The 24,202-nt window shown below is 46.2% G+C and overlaps 1 protein-coding gene across 1 annotated transcript in view; it reads left to right on the top strand.

The window, feature by feature from the left end:
• LOC120837043 (lysosomal acid phosphatase-like) overlaps positions 1-23,684 on the top strand; it is a 43,751-nt gene extending 20,067 nt beyond the window's left edge. Inside the window, exons 2-5 of the mRNA XM_040206204.1 lie at positions 993-1,094; positions 16,295-16,591; positions 23,157-23,421; positions 23,469-23,684. Of these exons, the coding sequence (XP_040062138.1) occupies positions 993-1,094; positions 16,295-16,591; positions 23,157-23,421; positions 23,469-23,684 (880 nt within the window). The remainder of the gene's footprint in view (positions 1-992; positions 1,095-16,294; positions 16,592-23,156; positions 23,422-23,468) is intronic.
• Positions 23,685-24,202: the final 518 nt, after the last annotated feature.

The raw sequence follows: 24,202 nt of genomic DNA, 5'->3' as shown, positions 1-24,202 counted from the left end.
GGAAAACACTTCGAGTGCGATGTTCTACGCGCCCTTATAGGGGCAGTGCAACAATTTTATCTTTGAAAGAGTTTGCAGCTTGCAATAGTAAATGAAAAGAATTAGGCGTATTTCTTTGGAAAAATGTTTACCCAATACCAACAAGCTCGCCCTAAAAACGGTTCTATTTTTCAACTTTTTGTCTTGGCACAAGTGAAAAAAAAAAAAAAAACACGCGTCATCTTTAATTGAAGTTTACAATTCCGCTACGTAATCGCTAAGAGAAGAACATATATTCTGACGATCTTCAGCCTCGTCTTGCGGTTATAGGAATCATAGTCCACACCCGCTCCGCCGCAACACTTGCCGTCAGCCCCGTGACGAAACGCCTTTTGTCTCAAGAGCTCGTGGGTAATGCTAGCGGAGCTAATGTTTGAGAAGTCGACAGTTGTCGAGGAAGTGCTGGAGGACCCGAAGGAAAAACCCATCGGGAAGCCGGATGGCACTCCCAGTGACGTCAGAAGAATGAACGTGTGAGAGGCCCTGGCTACTATGGCCTTCAATTTGAATTGAAATGAGTTGAAGTTTATTTAGATTTTTACGAGAAGTTTCCTCAAGAGAGGTAGGAACAAGTTGTATGTCAGCGTGACTGAGGACAAAAACGGCAAGTAAACACAACGGTAAAACATACAGAAAGTCACAGCCATTTTTGCAATAGATTTTATAACTCAGATTGTTTCATAAAAAGAAAGTAAACTAGTGCGCGCCATAAACATGTTTTTTTGTTCTTTGTTATATAGATACTTGGAATGAGCTCCGTGTTACTGCAAGTGTACCGAGTTCAGAAAAAGCTGAAATCAAATAAGTGATTATTATGAACCGGTATATTTCTTCGACACCACGTTGCCATTAATAATTTGCTCTCTCACTGATACATGCGAGTATCTCTAACCCTGCAAAACTCTAGGGCCGTCCCACTTTAGATGTTATACCTTTTGTTAATTGTATCGCAGATGCTTCAGGAGTGCGGCTCATGTGCTCGAGGGTCTCTACCCGGGAGAGAAAGAGAGTGTGTTTCATCTGACGAGAATGACCGAGCATCACGATAAATACACGTAAGTGAATGTAGGCTCCAACTTTTGTGTTCGTCGTGATAGTGAGATTAACCGCCCATTTTAAGGTATTGTCGCGAATAGAAAAGTTTCGACGAGTGTAAACTGAAAATAAATGTTTAATCAACATGCAATTACCACCCCTCCCCTCCCCCCTCCCCCCCCCCCCCCCCCAAAAAAAAAAGACAAGAAGAAAAGGGGAAAAAAAAAACGCGAGTTTTGAAACCGAGGTTGTGGACGTCGCGGCGTCTTCGTCACAACTGGCTGGAGCGAGAATGAGTGCGTCGTTGTCTAGAGAGTCTGAACGAGTCGGCAAAGCCACGATCAGCTCCGTGTCTACTGCACTCGCTATCTCGAATATTCGACTTAGAATGTTCGCGAGTGAGCTAGGGTGGGACTGACACGGCAAGGTCATTCTGGCCTGGTTATCTTTTACACTTCATGGAAAGAGAAACACTTCTCTTCTAGTCTTCTAGAAATACTGCGTGCCCTCTCGGTCATGCGCGCGGCATTACTCCCCCGCCCCCCTCCTCCCCTTCCCCTTAAAAGTGTATCGGCCCGATGCAACCCTAAATCTCGCTCGCCCCCCACCACCACCACCGCTGCCGGACAGTGTTTGGCAGACAGTCGACTTGTGGCCGAGTAGCTTGGTTTTGAACTCGCCACAGCGTAGTTATCTGCGAACAAACCTGCCGCGAATCGCGGCCATGGTTCTAGCTGAGTGATTATCTCCTATGCAGAGGTAAATTCAAGATGACAATTGCGGCCGCACACGAGCAGCGCAAAAATAAAATGAAATACTCGATAGAAAAACGCGTCCCTCGCGCCATTCTACGACGTGCTTTGCGGGAAAGCGAACACGTGGCTGCTGGGAACCGCAGTTGAGCGGGTTATTATATCAGATATCGAAATAATTACGGCATGGATGTGCACTTTTTAATAAGAGACTTTCTCTTGGCTCATCGCAAAACCTTCTGAGGAATAACATTACTGAAAGGAAGATCCACACACTGGGGTCATTATTTATTGCTGAGGTAATCACCGAGAAAATACGTATTTTTGAAACCACGTCTATAAAAAGTGGAAGCGCAGCCTTTGGCATTATTAATCGGGGTAGTCAATGTTCATGTTGACGTTTGTATGATCTGTTTATATGCGCATTGTATATGATGGTGAGCTGATGCCATCGTGTAATCGAGTTTGCGAAATGTACGTACATGTGTGCATGATAAACATGCTCGAAGCGCAATGGCTCCGTCAGGAAGCAAAATTATTTTTGTGGCCTAGGAATTGGGCGGTACCAGCGCTACCTAGCCTAGCTACTTCTCACTGCTCTTCTTGACCATGCCATTTGGTGGGGAGGTAGTTAACCTTCTTTCACGCTTCGGGATATTTTCTGGTTACGGTGCAATGAACCAAGTAGGTTGCTTTGAATTTGCCCTCTTAAATGCGCTTTTTGGTTTCGCGAAGGATTTACCACTCTTGAGTGGCGCGTGGTGTTGACGAAGGTTATATGGCTCGAGGAATAGCAAAGGTGAGACCTGAATTTCGTGAAATGGCCTGGTTTGGGTTGTATCAGTTTAACATCGCAGCGTTGACACAAACTTTATCGGCAGCCAGAGGACTCAGCAACTGCGTTCAAAACGCGAGTTTCCTTACTTGTGAGGGAAACTGGTTCGGAAAGAAATACAGTGCGGGAAAAGCTCATGGTTGTATCGTTCTGTGATGAACGACTGCGGGTGATGGACGGGACACCAGTATGAGATTGGAACGACCCCCTCGTCGTCGTCTTTTATTTAAGCACCACAAAGCTATCCTCGTAGTACATCCTCTTTTCTCTAAAGTTATAAAAAATGGAAAACGAAAATGTAAAATTAGAACTAGAGAAGAATGTTAGAATACCAAAAACATAAACAAACGAGGAAAAAAACAATTACGGCATCTGTTAGACGACATATCATAACTTCCATTGGAAGCCGTCTACATCTGCCAGATCGACATGATGAGGACTCCTGCTGTGTCTGAGTTTGCGGTGCTTCATAGTCCTCTGTATCTTCATCTGTAGATTCTGGTCCAGGCGACTCCGGTTGCTCCTCATTTTTCGATTCCGAGCCGCCGTTTTCTTCTGTTGTCCCTGAATCACAATCCTCGTCAACGTCCAGGAAATGTTGCCGGTTGTGACGGAACGTCCTGCCATCTTCTGTGATGACGCTGCAAGAACTAGGAGCGACATCCAGCCCCATTGTTGCTTTCATGGACCACTTTCCGTTGTTTAGAATACGAACGGTGTCTCCTGGCTGCAGAGGCTCTAGATGTCGTCCCTTTTTGAGGTTCTGGGTGTGCGTTCGGACAGGCGGTGCTGGACCCGAAGAAAAGTCAGGAACAAGGGTTCGGATACCTTGACCCATCCAAAGCTTCGACGGACACAGACTGCCTTCCAGAGGAGCCACACGGTAACTGAGCAGGCCCAACAGAAAAGTCACATTCTGTTGATTGTGCGTTGCGGATTATCCGCTTGACCACTTGGACGCCTTTCTCCGCTAGGCCATTGGAGCGGGGATACCAAAGGCTTGAAGACTGTAATGAATAAAATATTAACACATAGAGAAGCATTCGAATTCTTTTGCAGAAGACTGCGGACCTCTGTCTGTGCAAACATTTAATGGTATTTCATGACGTGAAACAATGTCAGAACGTTTGGTGATCACACCATTAGCAGTTCCGTCATGAAGGTCCTCTACCTCTGGATAATTGGAGCACCTGTCACACACCACTAGGTAATGTTTGTAACTTGGACTCCCGAGGGCGACACGGACAGCCGGCGAAACAATGAGCCTCGATAGTGAGCCCGTCCTACCTTCTAATTATTAAAATGCTATATCAGTTGGCTGGTCTCCCCAATCACTCTCGTCCAAAAGGAATCATAATACCAAGGTTGGGGCTGCTAACTGTTAAAAGAAGAACATACCTGGACAAACCTGACGCTGATGGTAGGCAAGCAACCGATGGCTTCCGGCCAAATGGCTGAAAAATTTGAGCATTTATCCATCCTCTCAGAACTCGAACCATGGTCGTCGCAGTTATGGGGTCTCACAATTCACAAAACAGTGGGGCCGCTCTTACTAGATCCGGCATTTTTATCCAGCGTCAACAGGTGCAAACAAATAAATCGAGCCATATCCGCCAAACGCACTTGTTTTAAAAAGCAACTGAGAGGACAAAAAAAATAAACAAAATTAAATATGTAGTTTTCTTTTAGTTCCTCTGTTCTTCTTTCGTTTCCTCATGGCATCGGCCAGCAGGGTGGGTAAGCGTCATGACGCACCATTAAAGCACGTCCTAAAAATATTCCCCTAGGCAGGCCCAGAGCATTCGTTGCTAAGCTCAAGAGCTACTTGCTTTTCAAAGGGAAATTACGGGAACATACCTGGACAAACTTGATGCGAGGTGAACACACGATTGTCTCCAGCCCAATGGCTCGCGAAGTTTTATCTGTGTATGTATCTTCTCGGTATTGAAAGCCTGGTCGCAATCACGGCGGTTTCACAATTCAAAGAGCAGTGCGGCCACTTTTACGGGGGCTAACGTCATTATTGAGCATCAACACGCGCAAACGAATAAATCATTCAAGATCAAGCTAAATAGCTGACGTAGTACGCTAGGCTAAGGCCAGTGCCGCTACGAAAACCAGCACCCGCGCAGAACTTGCGATGTTGCGTACTCAGATATTCGCGGCAAACTTGGTCGGTTGAGACCCCGGTGAACGCAAAACGGCACAGAGTCATATAAATGAACGATCTAAACAATCTACGCTCGTTGAGCACGCCGCGAACGCCGCCATCCATGTTCCTTATCGTTTGAAATATGGAGACATTCTAATGTGCGCTAAAGGTTCAGCGCAGAGAAGGCGCTCGTTCCGTTTCCTTCTGCTACTTTTGTCTGTGTTTGCTGTGCTGTTTCTTCGACATTAAGCAACTCGCCAGCATCGCCACCTTAATAGAGGTTCAGCTGCCGCTAGTGCGCTGTTGAGAATTGAAACGGACAGCAACCAGTCGAAAATCATACACCGGTAATTTCTAGCAGACAAAGCGGTTGCATCTTGACTTTGAGCTTGATTATAATAGGAAAAAAGCGAATATTTATAGCGTAGTAAATAACTCGAAACTTCTCTCAACAACGTAAATAAAAATATAGGTCAGTTATTTTTTTTTTTTTTAATTCAAGGTATTAAACACAGTAATAAAACAACTTCATAGTTACATTTGTGTGCACTGTGGGCACTCTTGGCTCGAACACGGTGCGGCGCTTATCTGCATGGGGAATTTACGTGCCAAGCGAAAGAAGGATATCTGAAAGAACAAGAGAGACGCAAGAAATGCGTAGTATAGGGTTGGTAACTCTCTGTGGATGTAGTTGATGAAAGTAATGTGAAGAGCTAGTAATATATTTTAATTTGCAATGAATGTGTATTGGTTTAATCTTTTTCTTCGTGTATATATGTAAAGGTGCTTGTTTTGTGTTCAAAACATCACGCGCAGGTTCAAAATCTGTGAAAATAGGGTGAAGGCAGAAATCAGGTGCTCAATAAAGGGAGCCCGGCATAGGAAGAAATAATAGAAAGACACCTTTTATAGACGTACTTCATTCTTAATGTTTTTAATATTTTTTAAGTGGTTGCAAAGATGCCTAACGTGCCATTTTCATAAACTGTGGCAGTCCTGTCATTTCTTTGTTTGTTTATTAATACGATTAGCCTAGAAGGGCATATACAAGGTGGAGTTTTAGCACTCAGTACAACAGAAAGCAAAATATTGTCACGAATGACAAGTGATGTGGCGATAATAACTGAAGAAACTAAACGTTTAATGGCGCGAACTCGTGCCCAAAAATAAAAAGGGAACAGAAGAAAGCAGCGGAGTGTCGCGGGCGTCGATGTCGGCAAAACCGCAGGATCGAGCACGTGGGCGAGACTGACTCTGGCTTGCCACGCGAAGCCCCTTATGTACACGCGTGGGCTTCTGGAATAATCGGCATAGAAGGCTCGACGCGTACAACATTCGGGCCAGGAACAAGCAAAATGATTCTCGAATTTTCAAGAGCACTATGCTTCGTTTCACGTCATGTCCGAGCGTGGCCGATGCTATGAGCAGAAAAGCCAATCAAACAGCGAAAAGGCACAACGTCACGGCGTGCTCTCCGCACATAAGAGGACCAGCCGTTGTTCGCCGTCTCTCTGTGCGTGCTCGTCCGTCGGCTTGTCCTATCAAGCGAAAAAAAACACGCCATGTCGTCGCGCTTTTTACGCCGTTTGACTGGCCCTTCCGCTTATAACATCGGCCGCGCTCGGGCCTAAAGTGAAACGAAATATAAATTGCAGGAATAAACAAAAGGAACGTCGCTCCCAGGAATGGAACCCTGGCTTTTCGCGTGGGAGGCAGGCGCGATAACCGTTAGGACACGCGCGCGCTGCGTTCCTGGACAGCTGCGCGCGCGGCATTACTCCCTCCTTCAAGAAATCATCGTCCCGATGCGAGGCAGAACAAAACAAAGCACATAAAAAGAAGAGCAAACTAAAGAGTCAATTGGAACACATAAGGTCCACAGTCCTATCGAGCGTAGTACGTTTTCAGGCGCACGACGTGGACGACTTCAGGTCGTGGTGGGCGGCGTGATGATGTTCTTGTTCCGTCGGGCATCACCTCGTAGTTCAGATCTCCAAGTCGACGAAGTACCTTGTAGGGTCCGAAATACCGTTTCAGGAGTTTCTCGCTCAGACCACGGCGGCGAATCGGTGTGCAGACCATACCCGGTCTCCGGGCTGGAAGTAGACGTCCCGACGACGAAGGTTGTACCGGGTAGCATCGACACGTTGTTTATCTTCAATTCAGAGTCGGGCGAGCTGGCGAACTTCTTCGGCTCGTTGAGCAACAACTTGGGCGTCGGGGCTTCCATCGTCAGCTGGTTCGTAGGGTAGTATCGCGTCGAGCATGGTCGTTACTTTCCTGCCATGCACCAGCTGAATGGGCGTCACCCGGGTGGTCTCTTGCAGGGCCGTGTTGTAGGCAAATGTGACGTACAGCAACGCCTCGTTTCATGTCTTGTGCTCTACGTCAACGTAGATGGAGATCATGTCGGCGCTGGTCTTGTTGAGTCTTTCCGTCAGCCCGTTGGTCTGCGGGTGGTACGCCGTGGTGCGACGATGGCTGGTGTGGCTGGGACGAAGGACTTCCTGTGTCAGCTGAGCCATGAACGAGGATCCACGGTCTGAGATCAAGACTTCGGGGGCGCCGTGCCGGAGGACACTGGACTCGATGAAAAACTTGGCGACTTCAACAGCCGTTCCTGGTGGAAGGGGTTTTGTCTCGGCGTACCGTGTGAGATAATCGATTGCGACGATTATCCATCGGTTCCCTTGCGTCGGTGGTGGGAATGGCCCAAGTAAGTCCATTCCGATTTGCTGGAACGGGGCAGATGGCGGCGCAGTAGGCTGAAGAAGTCCTGCCGGTCTCGTCAGTGGTTTGTTTCGTCGTTGACAGTCGTGGCAAGATCGGGTGTAGTGGTGCACTGTCTTCGCGAGCTTGGGTCAGTAGTATTTTTCGCGTATCCTGGCAAGAGTTCTGCTGTAGCCAAGGTGTCCCGCCGTCGAGTCATCGTGGCAGGCTTGAAAAATTTCTTCTCGAAGACTGGAAGGGACCACCAACAGCCACGCCGTGTTGTTGTCTCTCAAGTTCTTGTAGAGCACACCTCGTCGGAGGGAGAAGGTTGGCAGTGTTCGTACAAAACCGCGGGGAACGGCGCTTCCTTGTCCCTCTAGGTGCTCGATGAGTGCTCGCAGCTCAGGGTCGTCTCGTTGGAGTGCTGCCATATCGCTGACATCCCGAGCGCCGAGGAAGCACTCATCGTCGTCCTCTTTGGTGCAGGCAGGAGCGGCCTCGACTGGGGCCCTTGACAGGCAGTCGGTGTCAATGTGCTTCCGGCCGGACTTTACACCACGGTCATGTCGAACTCCTGCAGTCGTAGGCTCCACCGGGCAAGGCGTCCGGAGGGGTCCTTCAGATTCGCCAGCCAGCACAGCGAGTGGTGGTCTGTGACCACGCAAAAAGGACTTCCATACAAATATGGGCGAAACTTTGTTATTGCCCAGACGACAGCGAGGCACTCCTTTTCAGTAGTTGAATAGTTCCTCTCCGCGTTGGACAGCGTCCGACTTGCGTATGCGATGACTCGCTCTGCGCCGTCCTGCATTTGGACTAGTACCGCACCTGGACCGGTGTTACTGGCGTCGGTGTGGATCTCGATTTCAGCAGACTGGTCGAAATGGCCAAGAATTGGGGCGTCTGAAGTCTTCGTTTGAGCTCGTCGATTGACCTCTGGTGTTCTTCTGTGCACTCGAACTTTACAGCGTCCTTTGTGAGGAGTGTCAGCAATTCGGACAGCTTGGCGAAGTCTCAAACAAAGCGCCTGTAGTAGGCACAAAGTCCAAAAATCTTCTCACGGCCTTCTTGTCAGCCGGCGGCGTAAATGCAGCTACGGCGCGGGTCTTCTCGGGGTCAGGTAGAACACCTTTGTTGTTCACGACGTGGCCAAGGAACTTTAGTTCCCCATAAGCGAACCGACACTTTGTTGGCTTGAATGATAGGCCGGCGGTATTGATGGCTTGAAGCACTGCTCGAAGTCGTCTGAGGTGTTCGTTGAAATCTTGTGAGAATACCACGACATCGTCCAGGTAGACGAGGCAGCTCTGCCATCTCAGACCTGCCAGCACGGTGTCCATGACGCGCTCGAATGCGGCAGGTGCTGTACAAAGTCCGAACGGCATCACTTTGAATTCGTACAGTCCGTCGGGAGTCACGAAGGCAGTTTCCTCCCGGTCACGTTCGTCGACTTCAATCTGCCAGTAACCGCTCTTCAGGTTTATTGACGAAAAATATCGGGAGTGGCGCAGTCGGTCTAACCTATCGTCGATGCGGGGGACTTAGCGAATAAACGTCCTTCTTCGTCACAGCGTTCAGTCGACGATAGTCCCCGCAGAGCCGCAGGGTTCCGTCCTTCTTCTTTACAAGGACGACTGGGGACGCCCATGGACTTTTTGAGGATTGAATGATGTCGTCGTGGAGCATCTCCTGGACTTGATCCTGAAACACTTTCCTTTCCTTTAAGGAGACTCGATACGGTGACTGGTGGACAGGGAGTGCGTCGTCGTCGGTAATAATGCAGTGTTTCGCCATTGGTGTTTGGCGAACTTTCGATGTCGTGGCAAAAGAGTCACTGTATTCGGCGAGCATGAACCAGTTGCCGGCGCTTCGGAGCTGGGAGCTTGGGGTTGATGTCGAGCGGCGGCGGTGTCGTGCTCAGCTGCTGTGGCGACGAGGCTTCCTCGGAGATTCCGGCGACCACGGCTGGCGCCTGAAGCTCCTCGACGTGTCCTACGGTGGTTTCGAGAGGTGCTGCGGCTCCTCTCGAAAGTTTGTCACAAGAACAGTTGTACGTCCTTCCCGGAGATCCGTTATGCCTCGTGAGACGTCAATTCCTTTCTCAAGGAGCAGTTGGACTCTGCCTTTCAGAAGTGCTTCACCGTGCATGGCTGCGTCGGTTATGACGGTGACAAAAACACTCGACCGCTGCGGTAAGTTCACATGGTCGGCGATAACTCGGATCGCGGTGGACGTCGTGTTGATTTCCACCGGCGGTAAAACAGGCTTTCGCAGCGTCAGCTGGTTTGCCCCGAGGTCGATGACGGCGCCATACTTGCAGAGAAAGTCCATTCCGAGGATAACTTCCCTCGAACAGTCTTGCAGAACGACGAACTTCACAGGGCACGTTTCACCGTGGATCTCGACGCGAGCAGTGCATCTCCCAACTGGCGTGATGAGATGCCCTCCGGCGGTTCGTATTTGGGGCCCGTCCCACGGCATCATGACCTTTCGAAGGCGGCGGGAGAGCCTCCCACTCAAGACTGAGTAGTCTGCTCCGGTGTCCACGAGTGCCGATGCGCCGAGGCCGTCGATAACAACGTTTAGGTTGTTGGACACCGATGCAGGACCGCAGTTGTGATGCGTAGCGTGGGGAGAGTGGTAGCGCTCCGTCGTTCTTGGAGGCCATTACGTCGGTCGCCTTCGGCCATTCCACCTCCAGGGGTTGCCGCGCCTAGTTTCCCCGCCGTGGAGCTACGTGCGACAGGCTTTCACGTTGGGGTGGGTGCATCGGCGAAGCTGGACGTCGTGGCGAAGGCGACCGGAACTCTCGGAGGGACGCAGGTTCGGAGGACTGAGGTCGTCGCAGGTACTCGTCCATCTACCGAGGGCGTTCACCATATTGGGAGCGCGGGTCGTTTGGGTGAAATCCACGCAGCCCGAATCGTTGGTATGGGCATCGGCGGTAAACATGATGAGCTTCCCCGCAGTGGTAACACAGAGGGCGTCGGTCGGGCGTTCGCCACACGTCGGTCTTCCGAGTTGCGCGGGGCTCTTGGGCGGCGTACTGAACATGGTCGTTGCGGCGGCGGTCGTGCTGCGGCGCAGGAGATTGACCTCGGGGCGGCGCAACATAGGCTCGAGGAGGAGGTGGTGGCCGTCGGGCCACTGCGGCGTAGGTCAGGGTGGGCTCCTCGGGTGCAGCTACGCTGGCAAGAGCCTCCGGTTGAATTGTCGGCTGAACTTCTTCGCGCACCACTTCGGCTATCGACGGCAAAACCGGTTGGTTGGCAGCAGGCAGCAGCTTCCGGAGCTCCTCCCGGACAACGTCTCGAATGACCTCGCGGATGCCCGGGATACTGGAGCCAAGGTCGCAGCTAGACGGCGCGAGGGCAGCAAGGCCGGGTGGTCGATGGCAGTGGCTGGCTCGGGCTTGCAGGGCACGCTCGATGTTCGTCGCCTCAGTTACAAAATCTTCGACTGTTGTCGGAGGGCTACGAACAAGGCCGCCGAAGATGTTGTCTCTCACGTCCCGGATGAGGATTCGAACCTTCTTTTCTTCCGTAGCCTGAGGGTCTGCGCGGGCGCTCAGGCGCAGAACGTCCTCCACGAAGCCGGTGACGCTCTCGTTGGGGTCCTGGGTTCGGGTTTGAAGTAGGTATTTGGCTCTCTCTTGGCGGTGTTGGTTGAGAAATGTTGCCTTCAGCTGGCTCTTGAAAACATCCCACGATGTCAAAGAAGGCTCGTGATTTTCGTACCAATACCGGGCAGTCCTTTCGTGCTAGAAATACGCGTTTTGCAGACGCTGCTCGTCGGTCCAGCCATTGTGGCGGGCGACACGTTCGTTCTGGTCAACCCAATACTCGCCGTCTTCGCAGAGTTGACCGCGCAAGGGGGCAGCCGTCCGCGGTGCGACGGGCATGAAGATGACGGGGGAAGCGGCGGGGGCTTGTGAGTGGTTGGCCATCGTCGTCTTCCTCGGCTTGGGCTTGTCCAGCAGCAAACCGCACTCAGGATCCTCTCCCTTGGTGCGGCGGCTGGTCCGAGTTTCAGGTTCCGCGTTGAGTGGTCTTCTTACTGAGCCGGGAATCGGACTTGCACTGCGGGCCCTTGGAGGGGAACGCTGCACGGGCATGCGCTACCCAGCACCTCCACCAAAATGTCACGAATGACAAGTGATGAGGCGATAATAACTGGGGAAACTAAACGTTTATGGGGCGAACTCGTGCCCAAAAATAAAAAGGGAACAGAAGAAAGCAGTAGAGCGTCGCGGGCGTCGATGTCGGCGAAACCGCAGGATCGAGCACGTGGGCGAGACTGACTCTGGCTCCCCACGCGAAGCCCCTTATGTACACGCGTGGGCTTCCGGGATAATCGGCATAGAAGGTTCGACGGGCCTGGAGCAAGCCCCCAACATGATTCTCGAATTTTCCAGAATACTAAATTGCAGGAATCAACAAAAGGCACGTCGCTCCCAGGAATCAAACCCTGGCTTTTCGCGTGGGAGGCAGGCGCGATAACCGTTAGTCCACGCGCGCGCTGCCTACTTGGCCAGCTGCGCGCGCGGCAATATACAAGTTGGGCCAATGTTTCCGATACATGCAAAACGTTCAGACAAGGTTTCGCTGCTAACACCCCACAATATTGTTTTAAACATGTTTTAAACACAATTAAGGAAGCATGACTCACTGCTCACAACTCCAAATAAATAAAAATGAGTTCAATGCACCCACACATGTAAAAAAGCAAAAAGTAAATACAGTTTATTTAAAGTCGAGCCTGCACTATAGGACGCTATGCAGGCGCGCCCATATCAGCGATATACGAAAGTCACCGGAATGCTGGCGAACCTTGAACACACTATACATTTGTTTTATTGTTATTTCGCTTAGAATAGTCGCTAGTTTTTAAGCACCTGTTGGGGAACAAATTTAAACTTTTACAATGATAATAAAGGTCCATACTATTTGTTACAACATAAATTACAAAAATGATCCATGCTAGTTTCCTGCGAAGAGGCAGAATGCAAGCTTGTTTCCTATAGGTATGCACAGGAGCGCCGCTAAAGTGGACGATTGCTGTCTGCTTCAATTTGCATCCTCGAAGGTGCATAGACACTAGCGAACTAGTGACAGTAGAACCTATAGGCAACCTGCAATGCTGTTTGGTATGGCGCCATCCAGCGACTGAAGCAAGAAATATTGGGTGCCCCTGGGAGTGGCGGCTGCAGTGTTCAAACGTGAGCTTTCACTCTGGTGGCGCCGCTTAGCCTAGTGTCTGAAGCAAGAAATACTGGGTATCCCAGGAAGCCGTGATCGCGTTACGTGCCAGTAGAGCGGAAGCTACGGCCCTGGCGGGCCAATCGGAACGTTACTACGTATCACCGGAGCGCGCCTTAACTCCGGAGAAGTATCAGGCTTTTCGCTGCGTCATGCTCCGATATGTGTGCGTTGCGCTCGTATACGCCGCACATTTCGAAGCTTTCGGCACGCAATGTGGGACTTATCGTTCACCCTTTGCCAAGTTACAACGAGACAGGGTATGACCGTGCGCTCTCACCCTGCTGGCGCCGCCTGGCCGTTGCCGGCTGGCTATAGCGTACATTATATTAACTCCATGGTTTGAAAACAAAACCAAAAGGCAATCTCTGGATATTTTTGAAGACAGTAGCGACACTCTCTAGGTTTTTTTTTTCCTCAAACATTATACTATTTCTGACAAAAAGGTTAAGACATATGCCATACAGCTTCGCCAATGCTGGAAACTCCACCGAAACCCCATGGGAGCTGCGGCGAACGCGACCGTGGCGCCTCTAGCGGACTTGGAGTTTACGGAAACAGACGACACAATGGAAAAGTATAGGCTCCGCGACGTCGTCGAACTTTGTGAGCGCCGTTTCGTCACCCCAACAGCTGAAACAATTCATTGCGGTCAGACCGCTTGCAAAACCGAATCCACTGATCGCAACTGCAAGGAGAATCAAACGACAACACGCGCAGAAACAAAGATAGAGCAGTTTATTTAGAAATCTCGAACACCGCTCACGGGATCACACGCGTTTGAAGCTCGTCGGGGAAGGGGGAAAAAGGCATTTAGTTCAAAGAAGTTGGGGGTAGCTCCCCCAACCGTCACCGGTATGCAGGAGCGGAGGCTCGGTAAACCACACTCTACATATGTATTTACAATATTTACACTGTCATTTTGACTAGCTCATCGAGAGGCCCTTCGCTGAATTCCAGATCCGTGCAGCTCGTGGTCCAGGCGCCTAGTGTCCTTAGCTCGTGCCTGTCCCGTGAGCGTGGCGCCGTTCAAGCGCTGGATCGCTGCCGCTAGCTGCCGCTAGCTGCCGCTACAAGGTCATGTGACGTCAATTTCCCGCTAAATATAGGGGACAAACTGGATTTATTTATAGGTGACGTCGCACAAAGTTATATGACGTCATTTCTCCGCTATATTTAGCGGGGAAATTGAAATGGTGCTGAGGTCATGTGGCCTTAATTTTTCTGCTAAATTTAGTGGTCAAGTTGGGAGGAGGGGAGGGTATGGAGGAGGAGGGGAGGGTACAGAGAAGGAGAGGATATGCAAATGGAGTAGGGGAGGTTAGAGAGGGGAGAAAGGGTACAGAGGACAGGGTACGCCGAAGGGGGTGGGGAGGGTATGGAGGAGGACGAATTGAGAATAAGGAGGAGGAGGGGGGGAGGATATGGAGGAGGTGGTACGAAGGAGGAAGAGAACACAGAAGAGAAGGAGGGTGCAGACCAGTATGTGAGGAAAGTGATCTATGTTTGTGCATATAGATAAATATCTTTCTCAATTTGTTTAGCACGGTATGTCGCAAAATCGAAATTCCTCAAGAGCTGTGCTCTGATTTCGCATTACAGAGATTTTTAAACGCATTTGATTTTTTATTGGAATGGCTAAGGTATAAAAACGAATGAAATCATGACGAAGAAATGATTTTAATAACAGTAAAATAATGATGAATATGTTGGGCAGAAAGGGGAAAATGACAGAAAAATCTATAATTAATTGTTTCGTTTTTTTATTTAATATTTCAAAACTACACAGAATTGGAATATGATATGGGTACAAATTATTGTGCTACATAACCCAACTGACTGAAGTGGGCGAAATACAAAAGTGAGTTATTTTAATAAAGGAGCCCTGATTGTCTCGATTATCCCAAAATATTGAAACTAACAATGAAAAAAACAAACAAAAAAACTAAAATGCTCCACAAAAAAAAAAAAAAAAAAAAAAAAAAAAAAGAAAGAAGATGACAGAGTTTTGGTTTTGTGCAGGTTCCAATATTGAATTCCTGTACCTCAAGTAACCTTGCGCAATAGTGATACACTACCGCACGCCGGTACGATGCTCATCCAGATCGAAACTGGCAGGGGTGGGGCTCGAACCCACGATCCCTGGGAACTTTGTCGTTCTTGTTCACCTTGAGGGATTTCAAACTCAGTCTAGTGTAATGGCCAGATAGCCCACCCCGAAAGCTTGTGGGAAGCCGGAAGAGGGGAGGGGGGATAGTTTAGCATTTTTTTGGGGAAAAAACAAAAACTAGCATGAATGTTGTTTTATGTTGGAAAGCAGTTGACTCTCCCAGCGACACCTCAGGGAGTCTCTAGAAAAGGAACTTCGTGCTCTCTGCTTTTTGTGAGCTCGCTGTTTTGCAAATGATATATTTTATTTTTGTTACCAATATACGTCGACTTTGGGCCCTCGCTTGATTTGATAAAATTTAAAACGCCAACGTAGGGCAGTTTTCGATAGAACAAAATAAATCATATTATCGCTGACCCGCTCCATAGGCTCACCAGTCATGGAAACAAATACCTGCTCATACGGCAGTTTTTACTTTCCTGAAAATCTTTCTAGCACAAACACGACAAAATACTCGCATCTTGAAGGTATCTTCTGACGGTTAGAAGTCCGCGAGGACATAGCTATAGCTTCGGCAGTGGCTTCTGCTGAGCGAGAGTTCATGCAGCCGGGGTGCCTCTTTGGGCAACGCTAGCGCTTGTAGCCTAATATAGTGGTATTCTCGTTCCGGTTAGTTTACACGAGAAAGTGCTGAGATGTAAATATTTACACAAGGCAATACACAGTCCAAACAAAACCAGATTATTGCAATATATGGAAACACGTTATCTGTGCAGAGCTTCTTTTCGAGCGGAAAATTAATCGACGATATGAAACTATTATTCATTTCATTTGTAGCGCTCACATGGCATGGGAACGGGGGCTTGTAGCCGCGGGATGCTTTCGAGACATGTCCCAGTGAGTCGCGGGCCGCATGCGACCCGAGGTCCGCGTGCTTCAGACTCCTGATCAAAGACACAGTCCGTTCGGATCCAATTATCACAAAAAAAGCAACAAGAACACAACAAACAGGGTGCGTATTTTAGAAAAAAAGAAAACTGTCTCGGCTGTAGAGAAGTTGGAAGTAACAATGGAGACATGAAGTGGAGCAATGATTTATGGGAAAAGAATTGGTGGATTACGTTCTGACACGCAGAGGCATCGGTGTGCTTTTATGCTAGACCTGGTGTTAAGTACGAATGTAAAAGTAACCTGGAGGGGACTAAAATAAAATGTCACAAAGAGCCATATTTGCAGTGCTTGATTACTACAAAAAAGTTGAAAACATAATTTCGGTTGTCAGTTAGACGCGAAGCATGCAAGGAAACAATCTGCGTTTGGTTGATTGAAACAGACTGCAATATTATTTTATATGATGTAGACCTTTGCCTCATGCCTTGCGAATTCTTTTTTTTTTTGCAGGTTAATTTGCAAGCCTCAGGTCAAGAAGATTCTAAGGAAGCTGTTTAATCCATTTAGCGGCTTGCTCAGCGTGGCGTCGTTTTTTGTGAGAGCCGCTTGGAAGCTTGAAATTAGTTTACTTAAAAACATTGCCATCATTCCGGACGCACTTGATGCTCTATTGGTTCAGAAGGAGTACGGCTTAAAGATCCCACACTGGTTTGAGGAGCGATACAGCGAGCTATCCGACGCTTCTCGAAGACTCTACCTCCTGATTGCTGAAGGTTTAATAAGGCACATGGGAGGCGAACTTCTCAGGTGAGTTGTTCTTTCACAATGAATGCATCGATTGAACACTCCCAATCGAGGAAAATTTAATTTTAAATCATCAATAATTCTCGGGAAAGAGAGCCGCACCTTCTGTTTATTACTGCCTGTTTAAGTAATCGCCCAATGTTTGTATAAAGGGTGATTACAGGTATCAACGGTAAGGACCAAGCCACTTGGCAGGCCTTGAAAAATTCCAAACATACGTATATAAAATTGGGTATGCCAACGCCGTTTAACACACAACAACAAAACCTTATATTTTAAAGATACATTCAGAGGTTGTGAAACTTAAAACCTAAAGCAAAAACGGCGGCCTAGAATTTCCAATGCCCTACACCGGAATGCTCTTTGTCTGTGCACTGAACAACGAACTCGCTTTCACGGAACGTAAAACCGGGCATCCGCGAGATTATTCGCGACGTCGTCCGGGAGGAGCTCAAGTAGTTACTTTATATAGCCGTACGCAAGGCCTCGCTCTCGATCATCGATGTCGTTCGAAGAAAAGTACCCCTTACAAAAATGGTTATCTGGACTTACATAAAGAAAAAACAAGGTATGGTTATATAAAAATTGGGAATATCTGGCCATATCAAGCATATAAGTTTATATAAGGGCAGCATGGCCAGATATGCCCAATTTTTTATATATTTATATCTGGGTTGGCCAAATAGAGACATATCTGCCTCTCATATTAGGCCAGATAAGTCCCAATGAAATAAGGCGACCTTTATATATATTGTTGTATTCTACAATTGTATACCAAAAGTGACTTCTCATCTGTATAAGAAAAATACCAAGTGCATATTGAGCATCTACCAACTTTTAAAATTTTTACATGAGCTGCTTTACGCCACTTCTCATTTTGATAAACTTGGTTCCCAGGGAAAGCAGGATTATCGACATTCGCGTAACGAGCGTCGGTGAAACGTTAATGTTGACGAAACGTGCCCATAAAACCTGTATCCACGAAAAGGGGCCGTGGAAGGTGTTATCACGAAACGCAGAGAGAATAAAAAATTCAGTGTTCTACCTGCAGTTCTTACATTATTTCAGACGACCAATGGCACAATTTCGGGAAAATTATTCTCCCGGTTGCATGGAGCTAAACACGGCCTAATTCTAGAGGTAATCTGGAACAGTACCTGTAGAAAAACGATGAATTGTCACGAAGTCGGTTGCAGGGCACTTACGTAGGCGATACCGGACTTTAAAGGTGTACTCCGAGATACATGTTGGCACTGGCACGGCAGAACAACCACTCAAACACAAAAAACGAGAAGGAAGGTGTCCGTAAAGATTCAACGCAATGTAGCACAAGCTGTCATTTCTGGGACCAAAAGTTAAACGCATCACAAAAATTCTTGGGCTTTTTTTGAAGAAATCGCTTCTTTCCAATATACGGGTTGGACTTTTCGAACTAGATACCATTTACTACAGAAGCAGAATCCACAGCAATCACGCAGGGCACCACACTCCAAACCAGGTCCGCAAGCAGGCATTCGGAGATTGCCAACGACTAATGCGTCATCCGTCACACCACGCGACCTCGCTTCTGCCATTTCCGACGCAAAGAGATAGGATTCAAGCTATAAAAAGTCTACGGCTGATTGGTTCCGCAAGTGCGCACCTACTACCACGCTTTCAGCTTAAGAAGAAAGAGAGAGAAGGGAAGGCCAAAACGGGGGAGCACACACAAAAGGCTTAGATTCTGGGGCATCCCAAGAATGACCACAACGAGAGGATTTGTCACTTGCACCCAAGGTTGATAGTGTAGTGAATGCTATGTGTGGCATCGGGCTTCTGACAGGTGCCGTGTTCTGCCTTATCACCAGCTTCTAGAGTGTAGTCACGTAACCCTAACTGGAGACACGATTGGCCTAAAACACATATTGCGTCTAGTCTGCCCTGCTGTCAATACCGAGTGAGTAGGACAGCTCTATAAAGTCCAGCTTTTGAACTTCCAAAGAAGCCGTTCAGCCCGAAAGTGACCCAAAACGATGCAAGTTTGAAGATACTAAGAAACTCTCATTACAATTTTAAATAAAAAACTAAGCGCAAAAATCTTTTTTTTTGCGCACGATATGCACAAATAAATAAATAAATGACTGAATATATATATATATATATATATATATATATATATATATATATATAGATATATATACAGGGTGTTTTTTTAAGTGTAACAGATTTGCTTAAAAAGAGCCGTGAAAGTTACACTTATTCCTCTTGTGTGGTTGAGTTATACGGCCAGGGGGACATATTATAGGGGGCTAATCGTAACGATCAGTCGGCTAATTAATTAAAATTCATTAATTAACTTTTTAATAATGAAAATAGACACATAGTTCCAATTAGAAACTTGCCTAGGTGGCACAGTTCTTGGGTCAAAATTTATTTTTGTCTGCAAATTTAGGGCCTTAAAAAGCCCGAAGAAGTTAATGTAGATTAAGTTTTTTTAGGCCAAAGTCAGGGTCTCTTGGCCCGATTTAGCCAAAACAAGTGCGAAAGTTAGGCTTCACTGCTGGTAGATGTGCTCTCATGTGGCAGCTATGGGCCTAAATTGCACAACAAAGGCCAGTGACAAGCTTCACTTCACTTTCTTCGATTTGGATGCAGCAACTTTGTGCCTAAATAATCAAACGAGTGAGTGCTTGATTCAGGCTTCCGCACTGGTTCTTGGGTTTCTACTGGCATCTTTGGCTCAATACTGACACTTTAGCAATCATGTCTAGGGTGAGTGGAAATGCATAAAAACGCCAAATAAGAGTACTCTGGGACTAACTAACGTCTTGGGGCAAAATTGTATTAGGTCCCAGTTAGGCATCCAAGATTGCAAGCTTGTGCCAATCTAAACGTTTGTCTGGCATGATGGGTGGATTCATTTTTCTCTGCCTTTTGTTATTTATTGTGTTTAGGTATTCGGATGAGGTTATTATTATCAACTTTAATAGTCAATGGGGACGGCGTGGGTGTTCAGTTAGGCAGTCGCACTAAAATATATAAAAAAAAACTCCGATATAAGATAAGCTTTGCATGCAATTTTTTGCCTTGACAAAATTCTGCTGCGAGAGTTAGTGTTAAAACACCTTTCGTGCGTAAAGAAATACTTACCGAGCCCCTTCCTCAGTCTTTTTTTTAGTTGCATAGTTCTATCCTTCCCGTAAAAGTGCGGCTCAGGGAAAAGTGAATATTTGTGCCATGAGGCGTAGATAACTTAAATGTGTAAAATGAAAAAAAAAAACAAAAAAAAAAAACATAATAGAACTGGTATATTTTTTTTTTGCTGGGATGTTGTACTTTTGCCCGTCTTGCAGTGCACACTAAAATAGTACGTTCTTATTTTTTCATAAACGATTCGGTTCTTGACCGTATATTCAGAAGATGTTGTTCCTTATTACATGGTTATGCTTGTACAATCATTCAGCATATAAAAAAGCAGGTGTCTCGATCTGTCATGGTGATGTTGATGCGAAGGAAGTGAATGTGGAGTTTCGTAAAATTGTGCCAGAAGTGAAAAGTGTCTATACATCCGCTTAACAAAGTACCCGAATCAAAAAAAGTACTTTTGAAACTTTCCGCCAGATGCGAAGTCTTTAATCTTTCTATCAAAAACATGGTTGCTAATTTTCTGGTGCATCTGAAAGCACTACTAAAGTGTGACTAACAGTCTTCCAGTTCCCATAAAACAAAGGAAAAAACTGTAATAATTAGGGCTGGGCGTCGATTAAAACTTTTAACCCGATTAATCGCCAGCCTTTAATCGATTAATTAATCGATTAATCGGTCTCGTTTATTTCCATGCATATAATATTGCTCAAAAGTAAAAATTGCATCTATTTTATTTCTTTTTGCTTAATATGTGTTAAACGACGCAATAATTTCAACTATGAATCAGCTTCGATATACAATTGAGAACAGTTAAAAAACACTCACACTCACATATTACTTCTGCTCCATGAGGCAAAAATGTTCGTTGATATTTTCCGAAAAGGGCGGCCTCCTTTGATTGCTCACAGCAGTCTCTGCTGCGCTAAACAGACGCTCGCACGGCGTTGAAGTCTCTGGGACATGTGTAATCTTCTGGACTTGTCTGAAGTTACAAATCTCCCCCTTACAGTTTACCTTAAGTTAATACTTCACCTAAATTTTTTACTTCATATAGGTGTGCTGGTCCGTGTCTGCATGGTGAAAACATTGAATCTTTATTTAATTTTGGTTCGTCAAAATTTTACCGATTAACCGGTTAAACAAATTAATCGCGATTAAAGCATTAATCGATTAATCGGTAGGTTAATCGATCAATTGCCCAGCCCTAGTAATAATACTTAAAAAACGAGCGAGCTGGTGATGATTCGTGGTTATAAAACCCGAGACTCAGGAACACAGAAGGGGACGAACAGAACGCAACGTTGAGACGTTGTGCTGTGTTCGTCCCCTTATATGTTCCTTAGTCTCGGGTTTTATTACCGTGAAAAAACTGTATTGTCGCGTGTGTGGGCGAGTTGGCAGCGAGCACGGCTCACACGCCGAAGGATGGGGTTTGAGCTCCTAGGTTGCAGGTTTTTCGTTTCGTTCATCATCTGGAGCGTTTAACCTTATTCTAGTCAGTCATCGTGTGTTCTGATTTAGAAAATTCTGCCACATGGAGCGGATCTAAAGGCACCAATTGCTTGTTGCGTTGAGTTAATCTCACGAGAGGGCTCGATTTTGTCTTTACACCGACATTGACGCCCTTAACGCCACATCTTGTACTATGGCTTCGTCACAAGTTTACTCTATAAACCTTTATTTCCTCTCAGTAAGTTCTGCGCCCTCAACCATCATTCGTGACAATATTTGTTTAATGTATTGTGTAAGGTAATTAAGAAGGTATTAAACTGTTTCATGCAAAAAGGCGTAAATATCAATTCAGAGTGCGCTACAGTATAACTTTTTTTTTTCTCGCCTACTGTCGTGCTTTAATACGAATTCGACGGTGACCATGGGACCGTCGTTGGATCAGTACTGCCAGTACCTATTAGCGGCGCTTCCGTGAACCACGGAGAGGGCACGTGTCTGCACAGATATAACAGTTCGACTGGTGCAAGAATGCATATTACCTGCTTTTTCCTGTCCGTCTGGATATGATGCGGCGATATTTTTTATCCATTTACTGAAATGACGAAATCAATACGTTCTACGCGCTCGGTTGTGCTGCCGTCGCTCCGTGTGTCATGCTCAGACTTGGGAAGTCATCCGTTACTAGTAGTAAATTACTTGTAATGCGTTACTTTTTCAAGATATTTTGTAATTGTCATGTTACTTTCCTGCGGCGGTAATTTGCAATGTAATTTCGTAACAATTACTGGTAACCAAGAAATTACTTCAAGTATTCGTAACCTTTTAAAACTATGAACGTAATGCAAAACGTGGGGCAATATGAGCAGGCTATTAAACAGCATAAACCTAACAAATTAGAAAAAAAAAAAAACATCGTGAAGAAAAGATCGACCGAAAATAAAACACGACTTTTTTTTTGTTATGTCTGGTCACTAAAACCAGTAGAAAACTGTGGAAGGCATACGCAAATATGAGAAAGTCGATGAACAAGAAGACAACTCTGTATGGACTCTGTTTTCATCGCCTTCCATCATGCTGTTCTACTCCTGAGTATGAGCAATGAAATGTAGTATTGCATAACGTTTTTGGAAACATTATGATCGTTTCTATTGGTTTCTTGACAAGTGTACGGGAAAAGTAACGTGAAAGTAAGTTTCAACATCAGGACAAACTAATCTGTTATTTTTGAGCGAAAGAATTTGTAAGGGTAATTGATTACTTTTGAGATTCGGTAATTTGCAATTGTAATTCATTACATTTTATAAAAAGCGGGCACAAGTATGGCCTATAGTTTCCGGAACGCGACTGTAATATTTTTATTCCTTAGAAAGCGCGCTGTGAGATAAACACTAGCACGACAGCGTGAGACTTCTTTCTGTGATGCGCATGCTGTATCTGATGCGCGGAGGCGCCGCTAGTTGCCGTTGGCAGTACCGATGGGTCGATACTCGCATGAACACCGTCATATTAGAGACTACAGTGCTTCAATACTCAGTTTAAATTGATTTAAATTTAAGTTGTACAACAAGCAATATATGGATATTTTTAATGTTTATTTGCCACATTTCTGCTTTAAACTATACAGCTTTACGTATTTACAAACAGGGAACTTTTGGAGAAAATTAGACAACCTCAAGAACTCCTCTCTGTTTGAACGCCAAGAGAAGTGCCTGGTTTTTTTAAATATTCTTCCATAGTCCGAGAGTGGCAATAGTCATTTTAGCCAGGAAGGACGACGGCGGTATCGACGTATTTAAAAGTGTCATATGCCACTTTTGCCTTTAGCGAAATCTTCACTTTCTGATTATTCAAGTGAGCTCCCTTCTTGTGTTCCTCTAGAATTTGTCATGATTTTATTACCCTTGTGTTTCATAACTCAAAAATGTTTCTTCCGTTCGTATAATGTGAATTTCAGTTATTAACATAAAACTGCGATATTCTTCTTCTTCAGGGACATTGCCACACTCCTTGAAGAACGATATCAGCCTGCAGGAAACGAAACTCAGAACGCTACTGCCATCCCAGGGTTTGAAAATGCAACTAGTCAAACCAAGTTCCTCTTTTTTTCTTATCACGACCTGAATATCATGGCAACTCTGATGGTTCTCAACGAAACGTTTTCACAAAAGCCATTTTATGGCTCGTTAGTGCTTTTCGAGGTGACAAAACGAAATCAGGGTGAACACGAGATTAGAGTCCTGTACCGAAATGGGACTGCAAAGCCCGTTTTGTTTCCAATAAAGGGCTGCGGATCGCCGTGCAGGGTTACGGAATTTATCAAATTGGTTCGAGCGAAATACCCTACGCCATTTACGGCAGAAGACTGCGGACTACCCAAGAACTATACTATTTTGTAAACGCACGTTTGGATGAGCAAATAAAACTGGAAGAATGGGATGTGTGCGAAATTATAGAAATACTCATCGCGCTTGTGGTTCTTGCATGCCTTTTTGTTGGAGTTGCCTTGCCTTTAGTATAGTTAAAACATACCTGCCAAGAAGAGTAAAAGAATTACAAGAAAATTGTAAGTCCAAAAATCAATCCAGCACAATATTTTAGAAAAACAAACACGTGGGTTTTTATTGAACAACCAGCACAAATAAGCCTCAACAAAAGATATCTGTAACGTACTTGCACTACTGCATTCTTAAAGAAGCATGAAAAAATATTTTAATTTTCAGAATTTCATGCGATTTTCGGTTGGCTTTCGGGACTTCTCTTCTAGCCCCGATCGGAATAAATTGTAGAACAGCGAAGTGGCGATACGCTGTTAAGATGCGTTGTTTTTTATTTGCGGAACGTTACTAAGTGAGGCCAAAAGAACACTGGCAGATTTTCCATTCCTCTTAGACGGAGTACGTCTTATTGTGAAGCATCGAACTAAGTGGGGTAATTGAACAACCATTCTTAACCAAATAACGATCCTCGCTAATAAAGGCTTTTTTTTTTAAAAATGCTTAGCGCGAACGCTTCGAAAGCAACCCGGTATTTAAAAAC

Source organism: Ixodes scapularis, unplaced genomic scaffold (genome assembly GCF_016920785.2).
Source record: "Ixodes scapularis isolate PalLabHiFi unplaced genomic scaffold, ASM1692078v2 PGA_scaffold2__306_contigs__length_199485367, whole genome shotgun sequence".
Lineage (NCBI taxonomy): Eukaryota > Metazoa > Arthropoda > Arachnida > Ixodida > Ixodidae > Ixodes > Ixodes scapularis.
Note: the sequence above shows the minus strand (reverse complement) of the source record. Positions and strands in the feature narration are given on the sequence as shown.